The sequence below is a fragment of the Centruroides sculpturatus genome, unplaced genomic scaffold (genome assembly GCF_000671375.1).
Source record: "Centruroides sculpturatus isolate CEXI.00-Female unplaced genomic scaffold, Cexi_2.0 scaffold267, whole genome shotgun sequence".
Lineage (NCBI taxonomy): Eukaryota > Metazoa > Arthropoda > Arachnida > Scorpiones > Buthidae > Centruroides > Centruroides sculpturatus.
This window is the reverse complement of record NW_019384634.1, coordinates 68,159-94,411: the sequence shown is the minus strand read 5'-3', so window position 1 is coordinate 94,411 and position 26,253 is coordinate 68,159. Positions and strand designations below refer to the sequence as shown.

The following is a 26,253-nucleotide window of genomic DNA, read 5'->3' as shown; positions in this document are numbered from 1 at the left end:
ATATATATTACAGCCTCTCTTTTCATTAAGCAATATATATATATATATACAGTATTAGTTTTTTAATGCAATCACATAGATAACACACAACATTTACACTAAAATGTATTAACAAGTATATAAACAATTTGGAAAGGTCTTTAGTTTAAAATTTCGTTACAAGATGGCATACGTGTAGCCTGTCATAAATTTTCATGAAAAATACCAGAAATTATTATTTTTTACTGCAAGTTACGATTTACTTTAATAATTACGTAATTACCTATACTGGCGCTTGATTAACGCTTAATTATTTTTTATGGGATTTTTTTTATCAAATTAATTTAATCGTTCTAATGTAGTTTGTGATAAAAAGACAACGCGTCTCTAGAGCAAAATTTAATATTAATGACAAACGTAAATCATGTGACTAATGCTTGTTTGTCATTGGTACATTTATTTATTTTTATATGTATACGTCATTGACTGATGGATGAATTAGCATCTCTGCATACTCCAATTTCTATAAAATCCATACATAATAAATTTTAATAAATATTAAATATTTTAGTGATATTTTAAACTTATGCTATTACCTTCATATTGTATGAAATTTTACTATTATATGAGTAAACGTCTTATAACATTACTCATGATTTACTTCATCCTTTTGCTTATAATTTCAGAAACTTTGACGGAACAGAATACCAACAATTAAAGGATTTCTGCTATTCATTAGCTCCACTACCCATTAACGCCACATCTGCGATTGTCAAGAATTCGGAGAATGAGGGGTCTTTTGTTCTCTCCTTTCACACTGGACATAAGTGGAACCGATGTAAAATTCATCTGTGCTTGTGATCACTAGACAGCGGATTTTACACAAATGCCTATTTTTTCCTTTAGCATATACAGTAGATCCCCCTATAAAAGCGTTTCCTATAGTTATGATTCCTATAAAAATTGTGGCAGTATCCGTAAACAACGGTAAAAATAACTCCTATAATACGTAAAACGTCATCGGGCAGCCGAACTCCTTTCCCGCCGTCCGTAGCGCCACGCTACGGACGTTTAGGCGGATAAATTGAGTTTAGTATCGTCTGTTCATATAATTATATATAAATTAGGTACTGTACATATAATTATATATTAATTATATATAAATTAGGTACTGTATATATAATTATATATTAACTTAATTTATTGTAACTTTATTATAATTAAATATATATTTTTCGCCGTCTAGCGTCACGCTACGGCGAGTTAGGCGACCTATCGTCTGTCCAGTACTGTAATTTTATACATTTCTTGTGAAAGAAACATTTCTTATTTAACGGCCATAAAAATTATTTATATTAAGGATGTCTCCAAAGGTCAACGAAGTTTTCGCAGAAAAATAATATCAGAAATCGCGGCCGCGGTTTGATGCGCTGTTCCGCGACGAAACCAAGCTTTAGCAACGGGCGTAGTCGAACGGTACACACTCGGTAAGCAATCCTACAATTTTTTGTTTATAACGTAGTTTATACGGATTATTTTCAAAAAAATATACGTATTTTGGAAATGTTGAGTCGAATTAGTCTTGAATCGATTAATTTTATGAAAGAAAACCTTTCAAACAGCCGTAGTCCGTAAACTATGATTCCTACAAAATTGATTCATAAAGAACGGAACGTATCTACCGTCTTATAGGGGGATCTACTGTACATGGCTAAGATTTTGTATTAACACTTATCATGAACATTTAGATCGAAATAATGGTATTTTATAATGCCTAAAAATGCCTATTATGACGTTTCTGCCTATTTTTGCCTAAAACACAAATGTGGGTTTTTCCGACCTTTACTCGCTTGGCCGTGCGCAAAGATTGACGCTCTCGATCACCACCCTCGCGTGTCCTTAGGACCTCGGGCTTTTATAACATTTTTTCCCCGAAATCACGAGGTTTTCGTTGGTCCGAACGGTGGTCCCCTGTAATTTCACTGGTCCCTGGTCAGTTGCCAGGGACGCGATTCGGGCCGCGGGGTCGCCGAACATTCCCGTCTGGGCTGTTCCCTTCCGGAGTCGGGTCAAGCCCTTCTCCGGATGACAGAACCGTAAATTTTACGTAATGTGCATTTTTTCTGTTCCGGAGAAGACGCAGCTGTCCCAGCCGCCGCCCCTTCCACAGGAGTGTCAGAAGGTCCCGCTTTGAACTCTCTGTAAAGTGACCGTCCAAAGTTACCCCGGCGGACGATCCCTCTCTCGTTCTAGGATCTGTCAATTCGGTTTGGAATGCGACAATTAAATCGTCTCGCACCCCGTTTCTTGGTCACACCGGTCTTGTTTACGAAATAAGTCACCAATTTATTGGCTTTAGCTCGACAGCCAGCCCCCGTCCGGGGGGGGTGATGTCCAGGCCTCACACAAAGTTTAGTGTTTTAATACTTTTAAAAAGTTTTTTGAATTTTTTTGTTTCGTTTTCTACAAAGGTTAATTTTGATTCTTAAATTAAACTGCTTAAGTTTCGTTTTTTTTTTTCTGAAAATGCAATCAAACCAACCCTTATTATTATTATTGATTATTTATATTCAAGTCCCAGTGAATGCATATCCCAAGCAGAAGAAATTGGAATGCAATTGAGAGTCCAGATAAATTCCGATCTCCCCAACGCAATTTTATAGTAATAAAATTAAAACTATATGAAATATTTTAAGACAAATGCTTTTATTTAATACATTTTTGTATATTAATAAATTTTTAATTTTAATNTAATATAGTTTCGTGTTTGGTTTTTAGGAATTGCAAAAAAAAAATTTAAGATTTTGATTATTATTTTATTAATTCTCATTATGCATTTAAAGAGCATGAGTATCTGAAATTTGAAAAGATATAATCATTACATAAGTAAGAAATTTGAGTAATTTTTTTTTCTAACATAAATACATGTTAAAATATTTAAGTATTCATTCTTTCATAGATTTTGCACAAATGTGTATAATTTGTAAAATACATTCAGTTTTAAATTGGTCTATAATATACAGTACAAATAAAGAATTTATAAAAGTAAAAAAAATACAATTAATCCAGAAATTTTTGTTTTCATTGTCAATATTTGTATTTTATAAAAATTCATTTAAAAGGTTATCATACTGTTATTTCAAAAGAAAAATACACTTGATCAAATATTTGTTAACTGTTTATTTGGAGTTTATATCATTAATATTCCAGTTTCCAAGTACTTACAGATTTTCATGACTCATTTTCAGGAACATCATTCTAATAGTAAATATTAAACACTACCTAATAGTCAAGAATTACCCTTCCAGTTTAACACAAAACAAATCTTCACACACATTCTTCTGTATTCAGTTCAAATCACCCTTTCTTAAAACTTCTCATTTTTCATACAATAGTTGCAATTGCTATAAAAAAAAAAACAGGGTGACCCCTGATACTGAAAAAAACATCTCTGTCTGAATACTCTTGATCTAAATTTTACTTGATTGCAACTGCAATATTACAAAGTGTGTGCACATTGATGCAACTTTGCCTGCTTTACTGAGCACCTATCCAAGTATATACTTATCTTAATATTGCATACTTGTTCAGTCATGAAAATGAGTTTCCTGAACTAACATTACTGTGACACTTAAAGTTAAGCATCAAAACTCATCCTTAGTTCCTCATATAAATTATATCTTTCTCAAGCATTTTTCTTTAACCTTCCTCACTGTAATTTTGGTCATTGGCCTAGTTTGGAGACATAATGCAAATTTTCCTCTTATGACCATGGAATCTTTTATTAAACTTGAATATCCGTTATGAATAGCTATGTACACCAACTCTGACAAAATCTAAAGTCTTTTCACTGTTGATGTTTGGAAGATTAATTGAACTCTTTTTGCTGAAAAAAAAAGATCCTTAAGTAAAGAAAGACCAGTGGATGAACAAACCTTAAGATATTTCAGAGTATAGAAGCTGAAAATCTAGCTTCATTAACCAAGCAAGATCTAAATTTCAGGGGTTTGCAGGAATTCTTCATATTTCTGAGAAATTCTCCATGCTGATCTGTATCATTATGTTGTAAATTGATTATTCCCATTGGGATCTGTAAAGTAGATCACAAGTGGAAGTAATCATACACAATCAAATATATTAGAATTTAAAAATTTTATTGCTGTATTATTATATTAGGGGCTGAGTCCCTAGTATAACATCAATTTGCGTATTTAAACTTTAAAACATTTTGCAACTGAAATGCTATTTTAGGCGGACAAAATTATAAATGAGATAACTTCTAATAATCTAATATCAACTAAAATTTGTTCTCAGAATATTCTAATTTTTTCTGGATCCTTCACATTCTCAATGTAAGGGCAAGTGTTAATGAACTAGTCTAAAAAATAAAAGTACAAAAATTGGTAATAACTATAACAGAAAGAAATTATTTCTTGAGACTATACATACAATACGAGTCAATTTCTTTCGGTCCCTTTGCATGCTGTTGAGGTAATAACAATTCTATGGCGGAGTTTAGAGTCAACCTTTTATTGTAGGCTACTCGTCTGCCATACGATGCAAAAAAGTTAAAATAGTCCTCTAGCGGTGGCACAAAGATAAAATTAATAAGTACGTTTTAAGTCTCCTTTTCATTGTAAAACATGAGTTAGTTTTATGGTAAACTTATTATAAAATTGAAGTTATAAAATAAAAAAAATTATTTTTGTTAATCTCTTCTAGTCTTTTCTCTCCACATAATATCTACCTTCTAAATGCATTTATTTCATCTACAATGATGTTCATTTTTTTAGTTCTTAATAGTATGTTTGATTTTTCTTTAATTTTGTGTAGTTGATCAATGAATTGTCTTAGGGGTTGCATTTCTGCTGCTTCAATTGTTTTCAAAACATCGCTAGACCCGATACATAATATAGGTAAACACCAACCATTTAGTAATTTGCCTTAAACTAGCCCAATAGAATTTCGGCATTTGGTTCAATTGTTTTCTTTGTTTTTTTCCTTGCAAGTCCATTACTAGTAGTTTGGCTGTTATCTGTATATAATTTAAGCAAACAGACACAATGCACTTGGTATTAGAGAGGTTGAGGCGCACGTTTTAAACGTGTAAACGTGTACGTGTGACATTCGGTGCCACTTTCCCGTAAGCCTAAAAGTTTGACAATGGTGTTTGGATAGTCGGTGGAATCACGCTCGACATTTCAAACACCATCGTCAAACTTTTAGGCTTACGGGAAAGCGGCGCCGAACGTCACACGTACACGTTTACACGTTTAAAACGTGCGCCTCAACCTCTCTATTATATACCATCAATACTCGTAAGCTGTCTTATTTATTTAAAATCTTTATTCCTATCTAAACTTAGGTACTCCAAATATATAAACTCTTATTTGCTTAATTGTTTGGATAATTATTACTAATTTACACCTTTTCAATTCCTTGCTTCTGAATGCCATACAGTTGATTTTATTGATTGATATTTTCATATGAAAAACTTGAACATTTTTCAATTTTGTTTATTTAAGTTTCTAGTCGGTAGTATAATCTATTATAAAGCCTTCCTATTATATTTGAAACTAGATGAAAATACTCCTTCAGTAACAGCATTTATTTGAACATTTATCATTGATTTCCATTAGATTTTGTTATGATCTTCAATTTGAAAGTTGATATTGAGAGAAAACAAAGAACTGGAATTTACATTTTTGAACTAAAATATTAGAGATTAGTTTATTGATGTTATTTTTTAGAAAAATTGTCAAGAAAAATAAACTGATCAAAATATACTTTGTTAATTTCAGATTAGAACGTGAAAAATTGGAAAGAGAAAGGATTGAGATATTGAGATTAGAACGAGTGAAACAGAGGCTGGAACGTGAGAAGATAGAAAAGGAGAGGGAAGCTCTTCGTCGTCAGAGAGAACTCTCGTAAGAATATCTTTTGTATTCCTACAACAGAATCATTTCGATATTTTTTCCAAACTAAATTTTTCTTTTAAATTTCTTAGTGCTTTGGATGATACGCGCTCCATGAAGCGTGGATATGATCACGTTTCGAGGAACACTTCGGATGATCAATTTTGGGATGACAGAAAAAGACCCCGATATGAAACTTCTTCCTTTGCTATGGACAACAGGTAAAATTGACATGGAATGTCCAATTAACTAAAACTTTAACATAGAAATTTACCCTTGATTTCTTTTATTTAGAAATGATTTTGAAAAGAGAGAGAGGCCTATGTTTGAACACAGTGCTTTGTACGAAAGAAGAAATGATCGGTTTGAACCACATAAGACAGATACCAGCCCTCCCAAGACTGATTTCAATGTTATGCGCTATGAGTCCAGAGATCACGATGACAGAAATGACAGATTTCAGAACAACAGCAGAAACGATTTCTCATCTCGGGAACACCGAAATTCGGGACCTTCCAATAGAGATAGAGATACATCATCGGGACGCCGGGGTATGGTGCACGATGAGTGGAGATCGAGATCACGCGAGCGGGTAAATCAAAGGGGCCACGACAACCGCTTCTCAGACAATGGCAACAAAAACATGATGAACGAGATGAACACTTTCAACACGGTGGGAAGATCATTTGAGAGAGGAGACATGTGGGTTTCTGGACAGAATGACAGGAACATGGGAAAATCATACGGGATGGACAATATGAACAAATCTTACAACATGGAAAACTCGGGCATGGGCAACGACGGATCCGATTGGAATTCGGACAACAGAAACAAGATGGACAACTCGCGAATGAGTTGGGGAAGAGGGAACGAAACCGTAGGAGATAGGTGGTCCAGTATGGGTTCTAACGATAACAGAAACCAGAGAATGGGAATGGGGATGAACAACCAGCAGATGATGACCCAGCAGCCCCAGTCCAATATGTACAACACAGGATCGTCCGCTGCTAACACTGGAGGAGGGGGCATGAACATGATGCATTCGAATCTGGGAAACAACTACGGAACCGACAGATACCTCTCTTCCATGAGACGATATTGAAAACCCATTTAGTTGGCACGGAAAAATGCGTCCGTACCGATTTTCGCGAGTCGCGAATTACGTTTCATTACACTTTGTTCACTTCGTATCCTGGAATATAGGCTTTCGTATGGAATACGAGAGAGCAACAAAAATTTGTGGCATAACCAGAGAAAGGAGACACCTATTAGAAAACACTCGATACCGAATGTGTTCGACCCAAAGATTCGTCTAGCGACGTGTTCGGAAAACGTATTTTAAAAACTTGTAAACGGAGTTCTTTCTAGGTTACTTTCCTCCCGCTACTATTGTTAAACGTGACAGAAGCACACCTTCACGCACGAATGCGGAGCAGTCGAATTTTTTAAATGTGAACATTCAACGTCGAATAAACCTGTCCCGTTCTTCGGGATATTTACGAAACAACTTTTGTTAGCCTGTGTTTTTCTTTCGGTAAACACTATCTTATACGAATATTTTAGCTGAGGTGTGGTTGTTTCAATTTTTTTATGTCTGTTTAGAATATACTGTATACACAATGTAAGTGTTAATACATCACAGCTAGATGCATGTTATGGTCGTTGATGTCGTCTTCGCATTTTGCGAGTTTTACAGAAATGGTGATAAAAATTTTAAATTGTCGACAGAAGTGGCGCGTGTGAAATCCGTGTATGTCGGATACATACATACATACAATTACACAAATGACTAGACATACTGATTTTAGAGATTGTGTTGTGATTTCGAATATAATATGCATTGAATTTTAAAGTTACACTGATTAAAATAAAAATGTTGAGTAGTTCCTCCTAGTAAACATTATGTCCCCTCCACCTACGATTGGCTGTGAGCGAGGAGGGTTTTTCATTGCCCCTTTCTGCGTTCTCTCTACCACAGTTTCCATTCGAAATTAATATTAAGAAAAAATTAGTTATCGTTGCGTATGTCGTATTCGTAGTCGATTTTTATGCTATTTAATAAAGTATCATTAACATCAGAGTAACTTATTCGGAATATCAGCATCACGTCTAAAGGCTTAAGTAGATATTTTAACTTGAAATACTTTTGAAATTTTAGACCAGTGTTTTTCAACCTGTGGGTCGCGGGTAGAAGAAAAAGACAAGTGTTTGTAGGTCCTACACTACATTAAAAAAACTACAATTTCAGCGAGAATTACGGCCCACCCCAGAAAATGACAGCGGAAAAAGTGTTGAGCTGATATGCAAAAGGAAATAAAAAGCAGAAAAGTAGAAGCTGAAAATTCAGATCCTAAAAAACAAAAAAAAAAGTCAACAGTTCCTAATGTTACACACATCCAGGAAAATATCCGCTATTCGAAAAAATTTCCATTTTTTAATCCCCACATATAAGAATTGCCTGTATTTGAAATTAGTCTCGAGATCATTATCCTTTATTCTATAGAAACGTATCTTACAAGATCGTACTTTATGCTGTACTGTACGAGTATATGACAAAGCTCGGAATTGGGCAATACTTGGAAGAAACTCAAGAGCGAGAAACGAACATAATAGACAGTTTAGAGAACTATCGAGGAAAACAAAAAGAGATACAAATGAGAACTTGCTGGACAGACTTATGTGAGATGCTCGCAAACTGGCTATAAATGTGAGGTGATGAGAAGTCATCACCTCACATTTATAGCCAGTTTGCGAGCATTTCACATAAGTAAACATTTAAAAAATGAATCCTAAAATGTCAAATTTATTACAGAATGAAAAAAAAATTATCAGAATAAGAGAGTTATGTGTCGACTCATTAGATGAATGTAGTGTCGTCAGTGTTTCTGATTAAATGTTTTCCCATTCTGCTTTACACTTAAGATCCTCTTATCCCCTCACCCGGCAGAATTTTCTGCCGGCTGAGAGTTTACGGTGTGGAAAAAATGTCGTTTATTGCCTACGCCTTACCGATGACCCACTCTCTCCTCCATTCGACCTGACAAAAAGAATCCTGACCCTTCAGGATAGTAAATGTAAACAAGCAATCCACTGACAAGTGGGCAGTTTGCACCAAACTGTTGTCGAGGAAAGGAGGTACGACCTCGTCATACCTCCGGCGTCCAACATTAGTTTTTGTACTAATTAAGCTCTTATATGTTTTGCTTGGTTCATTGCACCTTCAAGGTGCCTGACAGATGTCCACAAGATACAACCTATGTAACAGACTGAAGAGGGGCGAAAGCCCGAAACGCATATCTATATGGATTAAAAATTGTTGGTATTATTTGCCAAGTGTCAATAAATTCACCAAGTCGTGACATTGAACCAAGCAAAACAAGAAGACACGGCTTCGACAAATAAATAAAACACTTATATGTTTGTTATTGACAGCTTTCTGTTATTTTTCATATATTTATTCAACTTTATTAATTACTTTACAAAATATAATAGTGACAAATATTGTAAACAGAAGCACGCGGTTTTGCAGTACGTGACAGGTCATGTGACCGCAGAAACTACTGGTGACGCCATTCTATTTCCTGTGACTTTCCTATGACGTAATATCAAAAAAATATAAATAATTTTAAATGTTTCCCCGAAGATATAAAATCTTTTATCAAATATAAAAGATACACATTTCATAAAATTTTATTTTAAACAATCTAGCAGAGTTGTTCATAAGAAAACAGCTCTCGGAATTTATGATAAAGTTATAAATAATTTTAAATGTTTCTACGAAGATATAAAATCTTTTATCAAATATAAAAGATACACATTTCATAAAATTTTATTTTAAACAATCTAGCAGAGTTGATTAACTTTCCTGGCAACATTTGGTGGCGCCATCTGTTATCATATTTTATTTTTAAAATCTTTATATTTTTAACTATTATAAAATGAGAAAAAACTTAATTTTGAGGATAAGGATGGGTTTTGTAAAAAAAATTGTAAATGCTAATAACGAGTAAAATCGTTATTAAATCAGATCCGACTGGAGATGCACACGATCCCCTTTATCTCTCCATACCCTCGATCTTTAACCATTAAACTTTAATAACATCAATTTCTCTATTAAACAAACCACCCTGCAAAATTTCAGGAATTTTTGACAAAAAGTACAAGAGCTATTAAGCTACAAAGAGTGTGAACAAAATCGTGCCCCTCACACACACATCCATACATACAGAAATTTCCTCCGATTTTTTTTTTTTTTGCATTTCTCGACGTTTCAAAGGTGTCCTGAGTTTAAAAATGTAAAAATCTTGTGGATCATTTTCCCCTCTGTTATATATGACAGCCGGGAAAGTAAAAATAAACATTTTCATTAAAATATTAAATACGCAGTTAAAATGAATGGCGATTGGATAAAGAAATAGATGGAGATAAATTAATTTCCGCCTCTTGTTATTTCTTTAACCAATCCTCGATCTAATTGCCAGCACGTGTTAAAATCTTTTAGAAATGTATCATTCATATTCAATGATGAACTTCCTAAGTTTACAGGAAAATTTTAATCTGTTTAACTTCCTTTAAAATAGATAAACATCATTACATTCATTTATAATATTTACTGCATTAAATATGCCATTAATGAGTTTATTTTTAAGTTATAAAAAAATGAAAATTTAATATTGAAAAACATTTCTTTATTCTTCGTATTTGAGTGTCTGAAGTACTGTACTGTACAGTACATTATAAACAATATTATTTATTATAAATTTAAAAAATATATAACAATCATAAGCTATATTTAGAAATTCTTATTTTCTTAAGTAAGAGAATTTGTTGAGATTTAAAAAGAATTAACTTTTTATTTTAATGAAATATTGATTTTTGTTTTTTTAGATCCATCTGCGCACATGCCTAAAACGCATGATGCTAGTATTTTACCTCCTACTTCTTGTAGGAGGTTCTCTTTCACAAGACAGAAATTCTCTTGACGGATCCAGAAATATAACGAGTAAAACAATAAATAAACGTAAGTTCATGGGGAAAACATCAATATAAAGCTAAATTATCATTTAATAAAAATTTAAAATAAATTAAATAATGTTTTTCAGGCTCGATCTTCACTATAAATATTAGTCCAACGTTCGAGCAAGAAGAACCTCATAATAACTATGGTGGCTTGATGACATTTATGAAGCCATCCAGGCAAAGCAACGTTTTTACGTATTGTTCTAGTGGTTCTAAATGTCAATTTTTTCTTTATTGCTATTTATCGGGTGGTACTTTAGGTTCTTCTTGTGGACCATTATTTTCTTGTTGTGTCAAGAAAAAACCACAACCAAAAATCAAAAGAGTTAACTATGGTCCTGTGCGCAACGATCCATGTAAGTATATATATATATATATTTGTTCATTTTTACCTTATAAATATTTATATTTATGAATATATGATAAAGTTAATATTTGAAATTTCTTACTTTTTTTTTTATAAAATAAAGGGCTATGTTAAGATATTTTATAGAGATATAACACTATCTTGAACGTGTACAAGATACATTGAATATTCATTTTCGTGCAGATTGCGGAAGAAATTCTGTGAAAACCAGCAGAATTGTTGGTGGAAATGATGCCTCGTTTGGCCAGTTTCCATGGCAAGTATGTAGATAAAAATCAAATAATAATTATAAAGAAATTTTTATTTATAGTATTAAAAAATCATATATAAATTAGTTCCAGAAATTCCCAAAAAGTTCATAATATTAGTCTTAAAAAAAGCAATGAATTTTAATAAAATTATTAATATTAACTATTGATATAAGTTAAAAATTTATTTTATCATTAATTAAAATTATAAGCACAATTTATAATTTATAAAATTAAATATTCTTTAAGCGTTTTGTATCGTATTTAATAGGAAATAATAATTTCCGATTATTTCTAATAAATATTTCCTGCAAACTTCCTAGTTTCATGTAAATGAAAGCTGTCCTTATTAATTTATGGTGTTAAATCATGTACAGAATGGCGAATGAAGTATATTATTAATGATAATATGAGATAAAATGGGTTATATTTGGATTTACGATGCAAAAAAAAAAAAATTACTTTTTTCGAACGTTATTGGTGTATTTATGTTCATGTTATTGTGAATTTTCGCTTTTTCGAATTTTTACAAATTCAGAAATTCAAAAATAACTTAAAAATATATTGTAGATTTTTCAATTTTATCCAATTTTATATTCCACTGTTAGAATTTATATTAAAAATTTTAAACACACACATACACATATATATAATATAAGTTTATTGCGTATAGGAGAACTTATAAAAAGTTTCTTTCATTTTTTTTTATACAATTTTTATCTTGGTATTTGTTAAATATTTTGTTAGTGTGAATTTCTATATCAAGAAATAAGAGAAATAAGCTATATTTTCTAAATTTAAAATGTTAAAGTTAAAAAATTAATAGAAGAATAAAAAAAAATATATATATATACATTTATTTATTNATAATATCAGAAATCGCGGCCGCAATTTGATGCGCTGTTCCGCGACGAAACCAAGCTTTAGCAACGAGCGTAGTCAAAGGGTACACACTCGGTAAGTAATCCTACAATTTTTTGTTTATAACGTAGTTTATACGGATTATTTTTAAAAAAATATACGTATTTTGGAAATGTTGAGTCGAATTAGTCTTGAATCGATTAATTTTATGAAAGAAAACCTTTCAAACAGCCGTAGTCCGTAAACTATGATTCCTACAAAATTGATTCATAAAGAACGGAACGTATCTACCGTCTTATAGGGGGATCTACTGTACATGGCTAAGATTTTGTATTAACACTTATCATGAACATTTAGATCGAAATAATGGTATTTTATAATGCCTAAAAATGCCTATTATGACGTTTCTGCCTATTTTTGCCTAAAACACAAATGTGGGTTTTTCCGACCTTTACTCGCTTGGCCGTGCGCAAAGATTGACGCTCTCGATCACCACCCTCGCGTGTCCTTAGGACCTCGGGCTTTTATAACATTTTTTCCCCGAAATCACGAGGTTTTCGTTGGTCCGAACGGTGGTCCCCTGTAATTTCACTGGTCCCTGGTCAGTTGCCAGGGACGCGATTCGGGCCGCGGGGTCGCCGAACATTCCCGTCTGGGCTGTTCCCTTCCGGAGTCGGGTCAAGCCCTTCTCCGGATGACAGAACCGTAAATTTTACGTAATGTGCATTTTTTCTGTTCCGGAGAAGACGCAGCTGTCCCAGCCGCCGCCCCTTCCACAGGAGTGTCAGAAGGTCCCGCTTTGAACTCTCTGTAAAGTGACCGTCCAAAGTTACCCCGGCGGACGATCCCTCTCTCGTTCTAGGATCTGTCAATTCGGTTTGGAATGCGACAATTAAATCGTCTCGCACCCCGTTTCTTGGTCACACCGGTCTTGTTTACGAAATAAGTCACCAATTTATTGGCTTTAGCTCGACAGCCAGCCCCCGTCCGGGGGGGGTGATGTCCAGGCCTCACACAAAGTTTAGTGTTTTAATACTTTTAAAAAGTTTTTTGAATTTTTTTGTTTCGTTTTCTACAAAGGTTAATTTTGATTCTTAAATTAAACTGCTTAAGTTTCGTTTTTTTTTTCTGAAAATGCAATCAAACCAACCCTTATTATTATTATTGATTATTTATATTCAAGTCCCAGTGAATGCATATCCCAAGCAGAAGAAATTGGAATGCAATTGAGAGTCCAGATAAATTCCGATCTCCCCAACGCAATTTTATAGTAATAAAATTAAAACTATATGAAATATTTTAAGACAAATGCTTTTATTTAATACATTTTTGTATATTAATAAATTTTTAATTTTAATACTGTAATTTTTTTAAAAAATCAAAAAATTTAATAAATTTTTGTATATTGATTTTACTTAGAATTAAATCTATGAAGATTCTTTAGATGAAAATATGTTTTTGTAATTGAAAAATTATAATTTATTTTTATCAAAAAATATCTGAAAATTTACTAATTGTATGCAAGTAATTTATAGTTTAACAAAATTTTATTTTTGCTAGCTTTTGTATAAATTTAAAATATTCTGAAGATAAGCTTTTGCTTCTTGAATGCATTTAATAAATTAAACGTTATTATTAACACCATTAGGAGTGAAAACATTGAATTAAATACATAATATTTCATTTATAGAAAAAAAAACGACAAAGGAAACGCATACTGGTTGATTTTGACCCTAGAATAAGCCAAATCTTTAAAATCATAGCCAAGAAGATCAAAGCCGATCTAACATATAGACGTAACCTTTCGATATATAAACTTCTTGCTAACAACAAGGATAAATGCAGCGAAGCCAGACAACCTGGAGTATATACTCTGTACCGCTAGACGACGACAATTTAATTTGAACAAAAAATTAACATACATAGACTCAACCAACAGATCGATAACAAAAAGGATAGCGGAACATAAGTATGATACGCAGAATAAAAAGTTTAATACCACCCTAGCCTAAGGTGACCAGATTTTAACATTGGTAAAGAGGGACAAAATTCACGGGGAGGGGGAGGGGGAGGGGGAAGGGCAGGGTTGTCTTGTTAAAAAAATTGTTCTAGAGCAACAAAATTTTATCATAAAAAAAGGCATAAATTGTATTGTATTTTTTAAAATTTCAACATATGTAAAATTTACAAATCTAATAAATATATATACTATTATAAACTCTTTATTCTTTTACATATTTCTTATTTGAGTGAAGTTTTTTAAATAAATTGCTGCTGTTGTTTAAAATGTCATAAAATTTTTTGCAAGAATTTGTTAAATTATACTTTACACATAATATTGCTTTTATAGTCTCAACACTTAATTGTGATTTGTCGGATGTCCACACTTTATTCACGGTAGAAGAAACGCGTTCAGTGGGGCATTTGTTCCTGGTAAGAACAGTGTGTATTCCTCAATTTTTAATGCGTTATTGTATGGAACATAGCTTGTTTCAAAATGATGAAATATTTCTAGCCATTTGTTCTGTGTTGAGATTTTTGCTGATGTCCAAAATTTAATCTTTTCCTTATCAATATATTTTTTAAAATAATGATAGTTCATTAAAAAGATCATTTTCGTAAATATTGCTATCTGGAAAATGTTGACTAATGTGATCGAATGATTTTTGCACATCTTCTCAATTAAGTTCTTGTTTTAACATGATCCAATGAAAATGTTCAATATCATTGTAATGTCCCAGCAAAGAATGCCCGTTGTTAACACACAGCCCTCAGGGTCACATTTCTTTCTTTTGTTCTAAAGAGATTAGTCACCACCATCCAAGTAGGAAGGGCTGGGAAGGAAATTTCTACAAAGGACAAACAATAGACGAAAGAAAGAAAAATATACAAAAAATGAGAACAAAATATATATCTAATATGGCGTACAGCCACAATACGAAACGATCTTTACCGAATCTTAAACACAAGACGCAAGTTTATGACATATAATTGACAAAAATTTAATCCTTTCAAATCCTCATTACCTCAAAAATTACCTCATATTTATTCTACTGAGGTTACAATTATATTATATTTTATTCAGGATATGGCAAGACTTAAATCATTCAAAAGTATACAAAAATATTTGAATTTTATTGTTTTCTAAAAATAAAGAAATCATTTGCATTAAATTAGATAGGTATCAAATCATTCCAGCAACAAAGTTTATCGCTATATAAATGTTCCGTTTATTGTTAGTGTGGCTTGGTTAAGCCTTGTTTTTCTTTTTATTTCTCTTCCACCAATTTTTCTGTTTTAAACTTCACTTCCGGCTTTTGTTCCCTTGACTTCACCGTAATTGGTTGACCCAATGGTCTGATGTGTCTCTCGAGAAAAAAGGTTGACACCGGATTGGTGGAAGGGTACTGGCAAAAGGGCGTGAGATTCGAATCCGAGAAAATCGTCACTTTTTGGAGAGAAGAGCTGGGAAGAAGAAGGCTAGATGTTAGCGAGTACGGAAAGAAAACCCCTCTGGAATAACGGACTCGAGGTTTATATTTTTGCCCTCTGACTCTTTTCTTTTTCTATCCACCATCAAAATCTTCTAATTCTTATCAACCCCATCTTGATCTAGGGCCCTTTAATTTGTAAATTTAGTTAAGTTATAGTTAAGCTAGACAAATTAGAATAAGTCCTTTGTTTGTCGGCACGTGGGAATCATTTCTGGAGCTAAGAATTTTATTTTCAATAGAATATAGCTATTATTATTATTAACTAAGTAAACACATGCAACCACAAATCAAACTCTATAAAGTTAATCAAAGTACTCTTTAAAAGATTCTAGTCCAAACTTCTGGCTTTAATTACATAATTTAATGCAAATGATTTTTCTTTAAAAAAATGAACTAGAAATTATAGTAATTGACTAGGAAAGATAAAAATTTTAATTAATGACTGCTATCTTAACTATTTTTTGGAAAATGTTCTTAATTTGATATTTAAGTACAGATGTTATCTTTAAGTTTTCCATATGAATTATATTGAATAGAAATTAAAAATTAATGATTGGACTTCAAAATTAATTTAAAACATTGATTTATTATTAAGTTTGTTAACATAATTGGTAAATTTGATTTAGTAAAAAAGTAAAATTTCAGATTGAACTGTCAAAAAAATTTTTTTCATAGAATTATAGCTTTTAATGATAAATTTTATGTACAACAAACGTAAAAAATTGTAATTAATTTAAACTAAGTAATTATATAGTAATATTATATACAATATAATATTAATTATATTGTACAAACATTCTGTACTCCATTTTTAATATTAACAGTTAGAAAAGTAAGAAAATATGTTTCTAAAAATGCCTTCAAAAGCAGACAAAATAATTAACCAAATTTTAAAATTTTGATTCAATCTAGATTTCAATATTTCTTATTCTAATAAAAGTTATTAATTTCTCTTTTATCTCATTCTCAACGTTAATGATAAATTGAAAAATGAAAATGATATCAGTAAGATGCAATATTTGAAACTGTTTAGAAGCAAAATCTCAGTTGTGTTTAAAACAGAATTAGTGTGCAGGATTAATATATGTAAAAATGTTAATATGTATGTTCTATAATTAAAAGTTTCTAATTCTCTAAGTTAATAAGAGCAGAAAATCATGTTTTAAATATCAAATCCTCAAACTTATATTCCTAGTATTTTTTTTTTATTTAACTTGTAATAATTTGATTTTCTGTTTGATATATTTTAAGATATTCAAACGAGATCCTGGCTCTCATCTCCATTGATGATACCATGGAAAAATGTTAAATTCACTGCTGATGTTATCTATGGCAACAACAACGTACAAGCTGATTCACTTATGTGGAATATCTTCGTATAAAATGAAAACATAAGCATGAAACATAAATGGAGCGATTTTTTTTTTCATGATGAAGGAGCTGATGAAGGTAAGTTTTACATTAAAAGTTATCCAAATGTGACTCTGCAATCATAAGGTTATGGAACACAAAGTAATTGTTCAATCCCAATTAAATCATTCTGTGCAAAAATATATACACGAAAGATGTATTCCAGTAAGATGACTGACTATTAACTATTACAATGAGTCCTGGACTAAATACAATATAAAGTAATAATTACAAATTCACAGTTTTATTAATTAATAAAATAATTTAATCTAATAATCATCATTATTTTACATATATTAATTTCTATTATTTTTTTAGATCTTTAATAATTTGATTTAAAAAAGTTTATTTTATACATTTGATTCAACATAAGATTGTTTAATGCTATTCTATAGTCTTGATTCGTACATATAATTTCTTTAATTCCATATTTTTGACGGTATTTTTCTAAATTCTTAGTCTGTTAGTAAATGAATCAAGGAGTAATCACCAGAGTTGCAGTTGTAAAAGGGGAATAAGAAATGTAGACAAAGGGCCGTAAAACCGAAAACAAGAAAGGCGGGAAGAGGGACAGAGAGAGTAGGTCGGGACACGGTAGAGAGAGGAAGGGTGAACTGGTGGTCCACGAAAGTCACAACGTTGAGTTTCAATTTTTCTTCTGTTTAAAATGTGTAAGTACCTTTTTTTCATGTTTTAAATTAAATTGTGGCTTTTCTTAACTATCTATTTACTTGATAAGTGAGCGTTCTCGGCAACAGAGTGTTTTTAATTTTCTAGGAAAATTAATTCAATATTTATTGTCGCATTTCCTTTGCATTTTAGTATACCCATGAACTTGAGTAGGGCAAGTTAGGCAACCTAAAGTTATTGGTGTTATTTATATTAATAATAATCGACGTCATTGAAATATTAATTAATATATCCATAAAAATGATTTTCGAAAACAATGAATAAATTATTGCTTTAAGTAATCTTTATAACGGCATGCCCTAAAAATCGTATCAATATTTACATTTTTTTATTTTATTATATAATATAATTAATATTATTGATCGAAGACTTAGAAATCGTTTAATTAAATTAACTTTGTGCATGTGAACGATGACGCGGGCGACTCGGTGCGATTTTACATGAGCAGGTTTTTTTGTTTTTGTGTTTTTCTATGGATTTCAGAAATTGTAAATCGTTTACGTAGACTTATTTCGCACGAGGATTATGAGATCGACGTTTATTTGGTATTATCTTAATGCATTCCGATCGCTTAATTGCCCTTTCTTTTTCCTTTACTGGGATCGAGTGGATTAAACCTAAGTGGTATTAAAGGTGCCAATGTGGTCGCTCTCGCTCGTTTAAGTCGCTTTCGTTTCGAAGAATAACTGGTAAAAAGGGGCGGGAACCCCCAATTGTAGACCCCCGTGCGAGGGAAAAATTTTGGTATAGCACACAGGTGTCGCGTGACCGGAAATGACGTTTCCCCCTCACCCGGTCCCAGAAAGACATTTTTTAGTATCAAACAGCTTATCCACTAAATTCCGAATTGAGAAAACGTAAAGTTAGGGAACTTAAAACTCGATTAACAAATCAACAAAATGTTTTAAAAAGCCAAAGTCACAAGCAGTAACTACTGCATAATTCAAAGTAAGCTACCTCTTAGCAAAAAAATGTAAACCATTTTCCGACGGTAAATTTCTAAAGGAAATTTTTTTGGAAATGTCAGATTCACTTTTTAACGATTTTATGATCAAGAATGAAATTATTTCTGCAATTCAAGATCTACAACTGTCTCGAAACACCGTGATGCGACAAATTGAGATGAGTGGAAATGTAAAAGAACAATTACATAACGATATTAATAGATGTTTTCCATTCAATGTGATGAATCGACAGATATAAGTGATACAGCACAATTATTTGTTTTCATTCGTATGGTTTTTAAGAATTTTACAGGAATTGTTGGGTATGATTTCTTTGAAAGAAAGGACTAGAGGTATAGATATATTCAAAGCCTTTAAAAACTTGCTCAATGATTTGAAAGTACCACTTTTTAAATTAGTTTAAATAACAACGGATGGCGCAGCTGCAATGATAGGTCGCAGAAATGGATTTATAGCCCTATGTCAAAATGAAGATGAATTCCCTGCCTTTTTGAGCTACCACTGCACAATTCACCAGCAAGTGTTAGCTTAAAACAAAAGAGGTAATGGACATAGCATTTAAAATTGTTAATTCAATTCTAGGAAGTTCCTTCAAATGGCGTCTCTTCCAACTGCAGCTCGATGAAGGCCAATCTGAATTATTACTACATACCGATGTAAGATGGCTAGGTAGAGGTAAATTTCTGCAACGATTTCGTGATTTATTGCCTGAAATAATAGATTTTCTTTACGAGCAAGATGGAAAATGTGAAAATTTAAATGATGAAACTTGGCTTAGTGACTTAGCATTTCTTACCGATTTTACTTCAAAATTAAGTCATTTAAATTTTACAATTACAAGGTAAACAGTAATTGATATGATCAGCTGCATAGATGCATATAAAACAAAATTTATTTTGCTAATAGAAGATCTGCAACAAAATAATCTGTATCAATTTATGTTGTTTAATGAAATAAATAAGAATTATCATAATTTGGATGTTTGAACAGCTCTCAAATTCAAAATTAACTTAGTTCACTAAACAGTTTATGTTGAAAAGCATTTCAATTATAATAAAATTTATCAACTTTATATAACATTGATATTTAATCTTATATTTGTTAATAAAGAAACTTTGATATGTAATTTGACTTACAATATCTGTTTTAAATACATTTGTTACTATCCATTTTTTTAGAAAGCATAGAATATTTCAGAAAAAAATCATTCTATTAAAATTCGAGTTAACAAATATAAATGATTGTGAAAGTTACCAATTTTAAGTATTTCTACAACTCAGTATAATTGAAACTTGCAATTTTACAATTAAAAATACAGTTTTATTTTTAATGGCTACAGTTGATTAATAAATAGCTAATTAAAAAATCTGATAAATGAATATATAAAAATGCATTTATGCATAAAAATTTAATTATAAAGAATAAGTTATGTTCCATTAAAATTAATTTTATAATTAAACGTAAATCTAAAATCTGTATTAAAATGAAAATCATTTAACATGTTTTCAATATGATTCAAATTAATTCTAAGTTTATTCTATACGTACACTCACTATTAACAATATGAATTTACCACATTTTCCATAATAATATGCAAGGGTGAAAACTAGAAAACCTCAAAATTAAAATTGTTTCCATCTCATTTTTAAAATAAAATTTTTATACGCATAGGAATTGTATATAAAGAATAATATAGATAAATATTTCATTAAATATGATGAAAAACTAATAATTTATCTTTTATTATAAAATATTACTATATATTAATTTTAAAATATTTATAAAATTTTAAATAAAAAATTCCTAATCAAATAAACTTTAAAATAGATAATTTAAGTCAAGTAAACAAGTCATTTAAATATTTCATATCATATCCAAATAATGAAAAACTAATGCATAATGGAATAAATATGGCTTTAAATATTTTTTTCATTGTGAAGAAGCAGATTCAGGACAAATTTTATGTTGATTTCTTATGTGATGAAATTTAATTATTTTATGGTTTCAGTTAAATTTATCAATTTTTGAAATTATTATAAAGCCTTACTGCTTTAATAATTAAACTAATAATGCAGTTTTAATGTAATGAATAACTATATTAATAAAGAAATACTGGAAAATTTAGATTTTGTAAATTTTTAAAAATGATTAACAAGACAGACAACATCGTGGTCCTTGAGGATTTCAATAGTATTGTTTGTGTAAATAAGCCTTGATACCAACTTTTATTGAGAAAGGGAAAAAACATTCTGCTCAAACATTTTCAAAAAATTTAAGTTTATACCACAACTTATTTACACAATTATTATTATTGAAATCCTCAAGGATCATGTCACAACTTCCTATTGTAAAATAAATATATTTGTTAGCTAGATTTTTATAAATTTATCAAAATATTCACAGATTAATAAAATATCTATATTTTTATAATTATTAAACTTTTGTACCAAGTTTAATAATTAGTATACTTATAGTCCATAAATAATCCAGTTTTAAGTTTACAAGAGGGCAACTTAAGCATTGTTTTTAAGGCCAAATCATGCAATCTAATTAATATTTATCACAGTTATAGCTCACAAATAATCAGTTTTAGATCTTTTTCTAACTGAACATTGGGATATAGTTTATATTTGTATATGTTATTAAACAGCTAAATAAACCATTAAATATTTCATGTATTTATACAGTATAAATTGATATAGTTTGCATTTAGCATTTTTAAAGCTTAATAGCATTTCTGTTTAGAAAAGACATTTATCAGTTTAATTTCCAGTTTACATTCAGAAATGTAATAATAAATTTAAAAAACATATTTATTGGTAAAAAATTGCAGTTAATTACTTTAAATTGTATGAATTACAAACAAAACTCTAGTCTTACTTTTTCTTTCTATCAGAAGTAAGTAATCAATAAATTTGTATTCTTATTATACAAGACTACACCATAAAATAAATCTAATGTACAATATGCAATAGCCCAATCTGTAGTGTCATCAAGCAAAGTTAATTAGAAAAGAATCTATTAATAAAATGGAAATACTGTTCTATTTTATGGTGTATAAAATAAAGAATATAAAGCTTATGAACAATATATTTGTGCTATATTTATGTAAGTATAATGAATAAATTATTTAAATTATATTCTACTATTCTTTAGTCACTTATTTGTATTATATATGAAACAGATTATTGTTTAATTTTAATTAGATCCATTCCTGTTTATATTCCAACTAAACTGTTCAATTATTACTAAATTTTATTTAAATAAATATGACTGAAACAAATATAAAAATATGATTTTAATAGTTTGTCTTAATTTATTAAAATTATCTTAAGTAAAAATTAAATGAATTAATAATAAAATAATTGAGCATATTATTGAATTTTAAAAATTAAACATTTAATAAATAGATTATACCACCATTAAAACTGCTATTTTTATCAAATAAAAATTAGAACTGTCCCATCTCTAATCTTAAAATTATTGTTTTTTTCAGTATTTAGAAATAATAAATATTCATTCCTCAAGATAAAAGAAAACAATTTACAAATATATAGATATTTTTATGACAGTATCTATACATTTATTTTAAATTGAAAGCTTGGCTTTATATTATTCAAGTACACTTTCAAAAAGATAACTGTATATATTAAATGACTGAATACAAAATTAAAATTTTATTTATTCATTCATTACTAAATACATTTTTTAAATATATATTAAACATACTAAAAAAGACAATGTAAAACAGGTAATGAGTAATAACCAAATTTTTGATTTGTTGGCTTCAAAATAATAAACACGATTTATAAATTATCTATGAAATATTGTTTCACTACATATTCTGAAGATAACATGTGATAAACTTTCTATTGCTATAATTACATTTGACATCTAAATTTTGAGAATATTCTTGTTATATATCTGACTTTTTTTTTTCATATTAAAAAAATAGTAACTATAGATTTTAAAAAATTGCAAAATCTGATCTTCATTACTATTTATATTATAGTTAGTAATATGGATACAAATTTTATTAATTAATAAATTATAGTTAATTATATAGTGCATAACAAAATTTGGTTTATTTTTCCTTAAAAATTTTATTCGGAAATTTCTATTAATTTTTATTATTACATTTGAATTATAAACAGTAAATATTTTAACTAAAGTATAAAATGAAAAATTTAAAAAATTATATATATAAATGATCTAAATAGGCTTTAATTTTGTACTGATTTCAATTAACTGACAAATGAATTTTATTAACAAATCATTTGTAATTTCAACTTTTGAGTTTAATGGTGAATTGTGAAATTGATGGGAAATTTCTTCAACACAGTTTCTATATAAGAAATTGAGAAATTACATTTATTTTATAATATTTCTCTTTTAAAAACTGAAGTATTTTTTTATAATCTAAACAAGAAACTACTACAAAACCATTTTATTGACCAAAAAAAAACCTTCCTTATTTTATGTTTTAATGTTCATTTTAGCTATTATGAATATTTATGTAGGTGTATAGTAGTCAATATATAGTCAATCAATGAGAAGGCTTTTACTATTGTTGTTGTTATATATTATTATATTTAATAAAACTGAACTTATATTTGAATATATAAAGTTCAGTTTTATTAGAATAATAGCTATGATTACCATTCTAAACTGCATATTTTCTCTGCAGTTATATTTGAGGACAGTTATTTCCTTTGCACATACCTGATTATAAATGAACATCAAACAGATATTTAAAATATTTATGAGTTTCATTTTTGAAAGAAATTGTACTTAAAATTATAACCAGTTTCTTTATAATATGCATTACTTTCTATATATCAGCAATATGAAAATAATACACCTACTGTGTACAGTTTACATAGTTCATTTTCTATTAAAGTTTGTTTGTTAAATGAATATAGTATCTACCTACTGTAGTTTTTGGTATTTATTAATTTTATACTGTTTCTTTAAGTTTTCAGAAAGCCTTGACTAGTAGATACAGCTACTATTCAAGGGCAGTTATTATTCAAATGAAACCAGTAATTTTTTTAATAAAAAATTAAAAACAAATTAACTCCATTGTCTAAGAAATGGCAAAGTTTAGCAGCACACTGAAGAAAATTATTTATTTTTTTATGCTCCATTAAAACATTTATCCTATTAATATATTTTTTTGAAACTGAATCTCTTATTTATTGAAGACAATGATAGTCCTTCAAATGTAAAAGCTAAAAAAACATCTCAAAAACTTTGAAAGAAGAAACTTCCTAACAACATGTAGACAACCAAATATTACTGATTATTTTCTGTTTTTGAGAAAGCATACTATCTTTAAAGTAATTTTCTTCATTATGCTGTGGATGTCATTGTTTTCATGATAACAGAACTACTTTATTTGATTGCATTACTGAAGATGCTCAAATGTAAAAAAGTTATTTACTTTAAACATTTCTTCAATTACTACTACTGTTATTTTCAACAATACATTTTTTTGTTTAAAATTAAAGTATCAAAGGAATTTTTATTTTAATTAAATTCATAAAATGATTAATACGAGTAATTTTCAATTTCATAATTTAAGTAAAACGTATAACCAACTTTTCTGATTTGGTCTTTCAAAAGTTCATAAATCATATTTCCTTCAAAAATTTTAGTCTAGATGCAGATGGTTTTGCTTTGTCAAATATTTTAATAATTCATTATAATTAGTTTTGTTTATTAATTTAGAAGTGTCTAGAAGAAAACATCAATCTAAATTTTGGATTTAAATGAATTGTATAATTCATAAATTATAGGATTTATTGTCTAAACATATATAAAACTGTTGTATTTTTAAAAAATTATAAAAGTACTGCATCATTTTATGCTATTTTTCTTTTAGCTTGTCAATACTTAAATATTTTTGTGATTAAATTAGTCCATTAGTAATTTTCAAAATTACTACTGAATACTTTTAATCATAAAAAAATTTTTTTTAAGTATTGATAAGCTAAAAATCACAATTATAAAATAAGTTTTTACAAATTTTTGGAAAAAAAAACAAATTATACTGTAAAAAGTCGAGTTTTTAATTTCAACATTAAAATAAAAAATGGTAAAAAGTATTTAAATATTAACTGCTTATTTGTTTTTTACATTTACATTTAATTTAAAAACTAAAATATTTTTAAATTAACAGTAAAAACTAAAAATTTTTAATGCAGATTTTAAAATAACTTTGTTATCATTTAAAATTCTTAAAAATCTGATTAAAAAAATTTACCAAAATGACTTTGGTATGCAAGTTTATAACCTAAAATTTTAATTTTGTCAGTCAAGTTAACCTTTTGAAGTGCACAGTTTATGTTCAAGATTTTCTTTAAAATTATCTATATTTATTTAATAAATTTCAATTTATAAAATTATTTATATAATCATTTTATAGTAATTGCATTTTGTAAGATATATGCACAAAAGATGTCACATTATGTACTGGAGTCAAACAAAGCACTCCATCTTTGCAACATGAATTTTATTAACAAAATTGAATTTTTTTTGTATATAAGTCTACTAACTTTCAACAACATATTTTAAAACTGTACAATGTTTATATAATACTTCTGATAATCAACTGTTTTATGCATGCTGATCTTTAATATTCATCACATTTTCATTCTTAAGATGGATGTTTACCTAAACAAAAAAAATTATATATTAACACAAATCATAGAGAAACAGTGGAAACTCATTGTAATAAGATTCTTTACCTAAATATTTATCTTTATAAATTTAAAATTACTATCAGATAAGCCATAATATTTAAAGAAATTTTAATTTGTGGTTCACAAGACAATTTCCTCTTTATACATAGAATTACTTGTACAATAGAATCCTGCAAAGTGGCCTTAATGTGAACTAAGATGATAACTTACTGGAAGTGACAAGTTTTATGAATTCATGTGTTAACAACTAAAGTAAGAGAACCAAGACTGTGTTGACAGATCAAATTTGATCATCTATTCATTGATGCAAGCATCTTGCCAACCATAATAAAATTCTGCTAAATTAATAAATTTATTTAATGTACAGCAGCACAGCAATGATGCTAGTGTAAATAGCAAAATTTTCATAAAGGTATTTTATGTGCAAATTCATATGCTATATTTATGAACTAAGTACCATTAGTGACTATTTCTATTTGTAGCTAAATTTTAATGTAAAAAAATATATTGGCTATTCAGTGGCTACTTTCAAGTTAGTGACATCATGGTGTTTAGCAGTGGCATCTTGGAAAAAGGATTACAGTGGTGCCTTGTATAACGT

At 29.3% G+C, this 26,253-nt stretch overlaps 2 protein-coding genes and 1 long non-coding RNA gene across 3 annotated transcripts in view; 2 read left to right on the top strand and 1 right to left on the bottom strand.

Moving 5' to 3' along the window:
- The window catches only part of LOC111625833 (SAFB-like transcription modulator), a 24,317-nt gene extending 16,916 nt beyond the window's left edge, over positions 1–7,401 (top strand). The window contains exons 4-6 of the mRNA XM_023369070.1: positions 5,781–5,906; positions 5,987–6,115; positions 6,189–7,401. Of these exons, the coding sequence (XP_023224838.1) occupies positions 5,781–5,906; positions 5,987–6,115; positions 6,189–6,996 (1,063 nt within the window). The 3' untranslated portion in view covers positions 6,997–7,401. The remainder of the gene's footprint in view (positions 1–5,780; positions 5,907–5,986; positions 6,116–6,188) is intronic.
- Positions 7,402–15,588: 8,187 nt separating this feature from the next.
- Positions 15,589–17,953, top strand: LOC111625846. The gene is made up of 3 exons (XR_002756791.1): positions 15,589–15,921; positions 17,135–17,332; positions 17,753–17,953. It is a non-coding gene; the product is annotated as an uncharacterized LOC111625846 (long non-coding RNA).
- Positions 17,954–25,188: 7,235 nt separating this feature from the next.
- Positions 25,189–26,253, bottom strand: part of LOC111625832 (serine-rich adhesin for platelets-like) — a 56,696-nt gene continuing 55,631 nt past the window's right edge. Inside the window, exon 12 of the mRNA XM_023369068.1 lies at positions 25,189–25,623. The gene's annotated coding sequence lies outside the window, so the exon portion shown is untranslated. The remainder of the gene's footprint in view (positions 25,624–26,253) is intronic.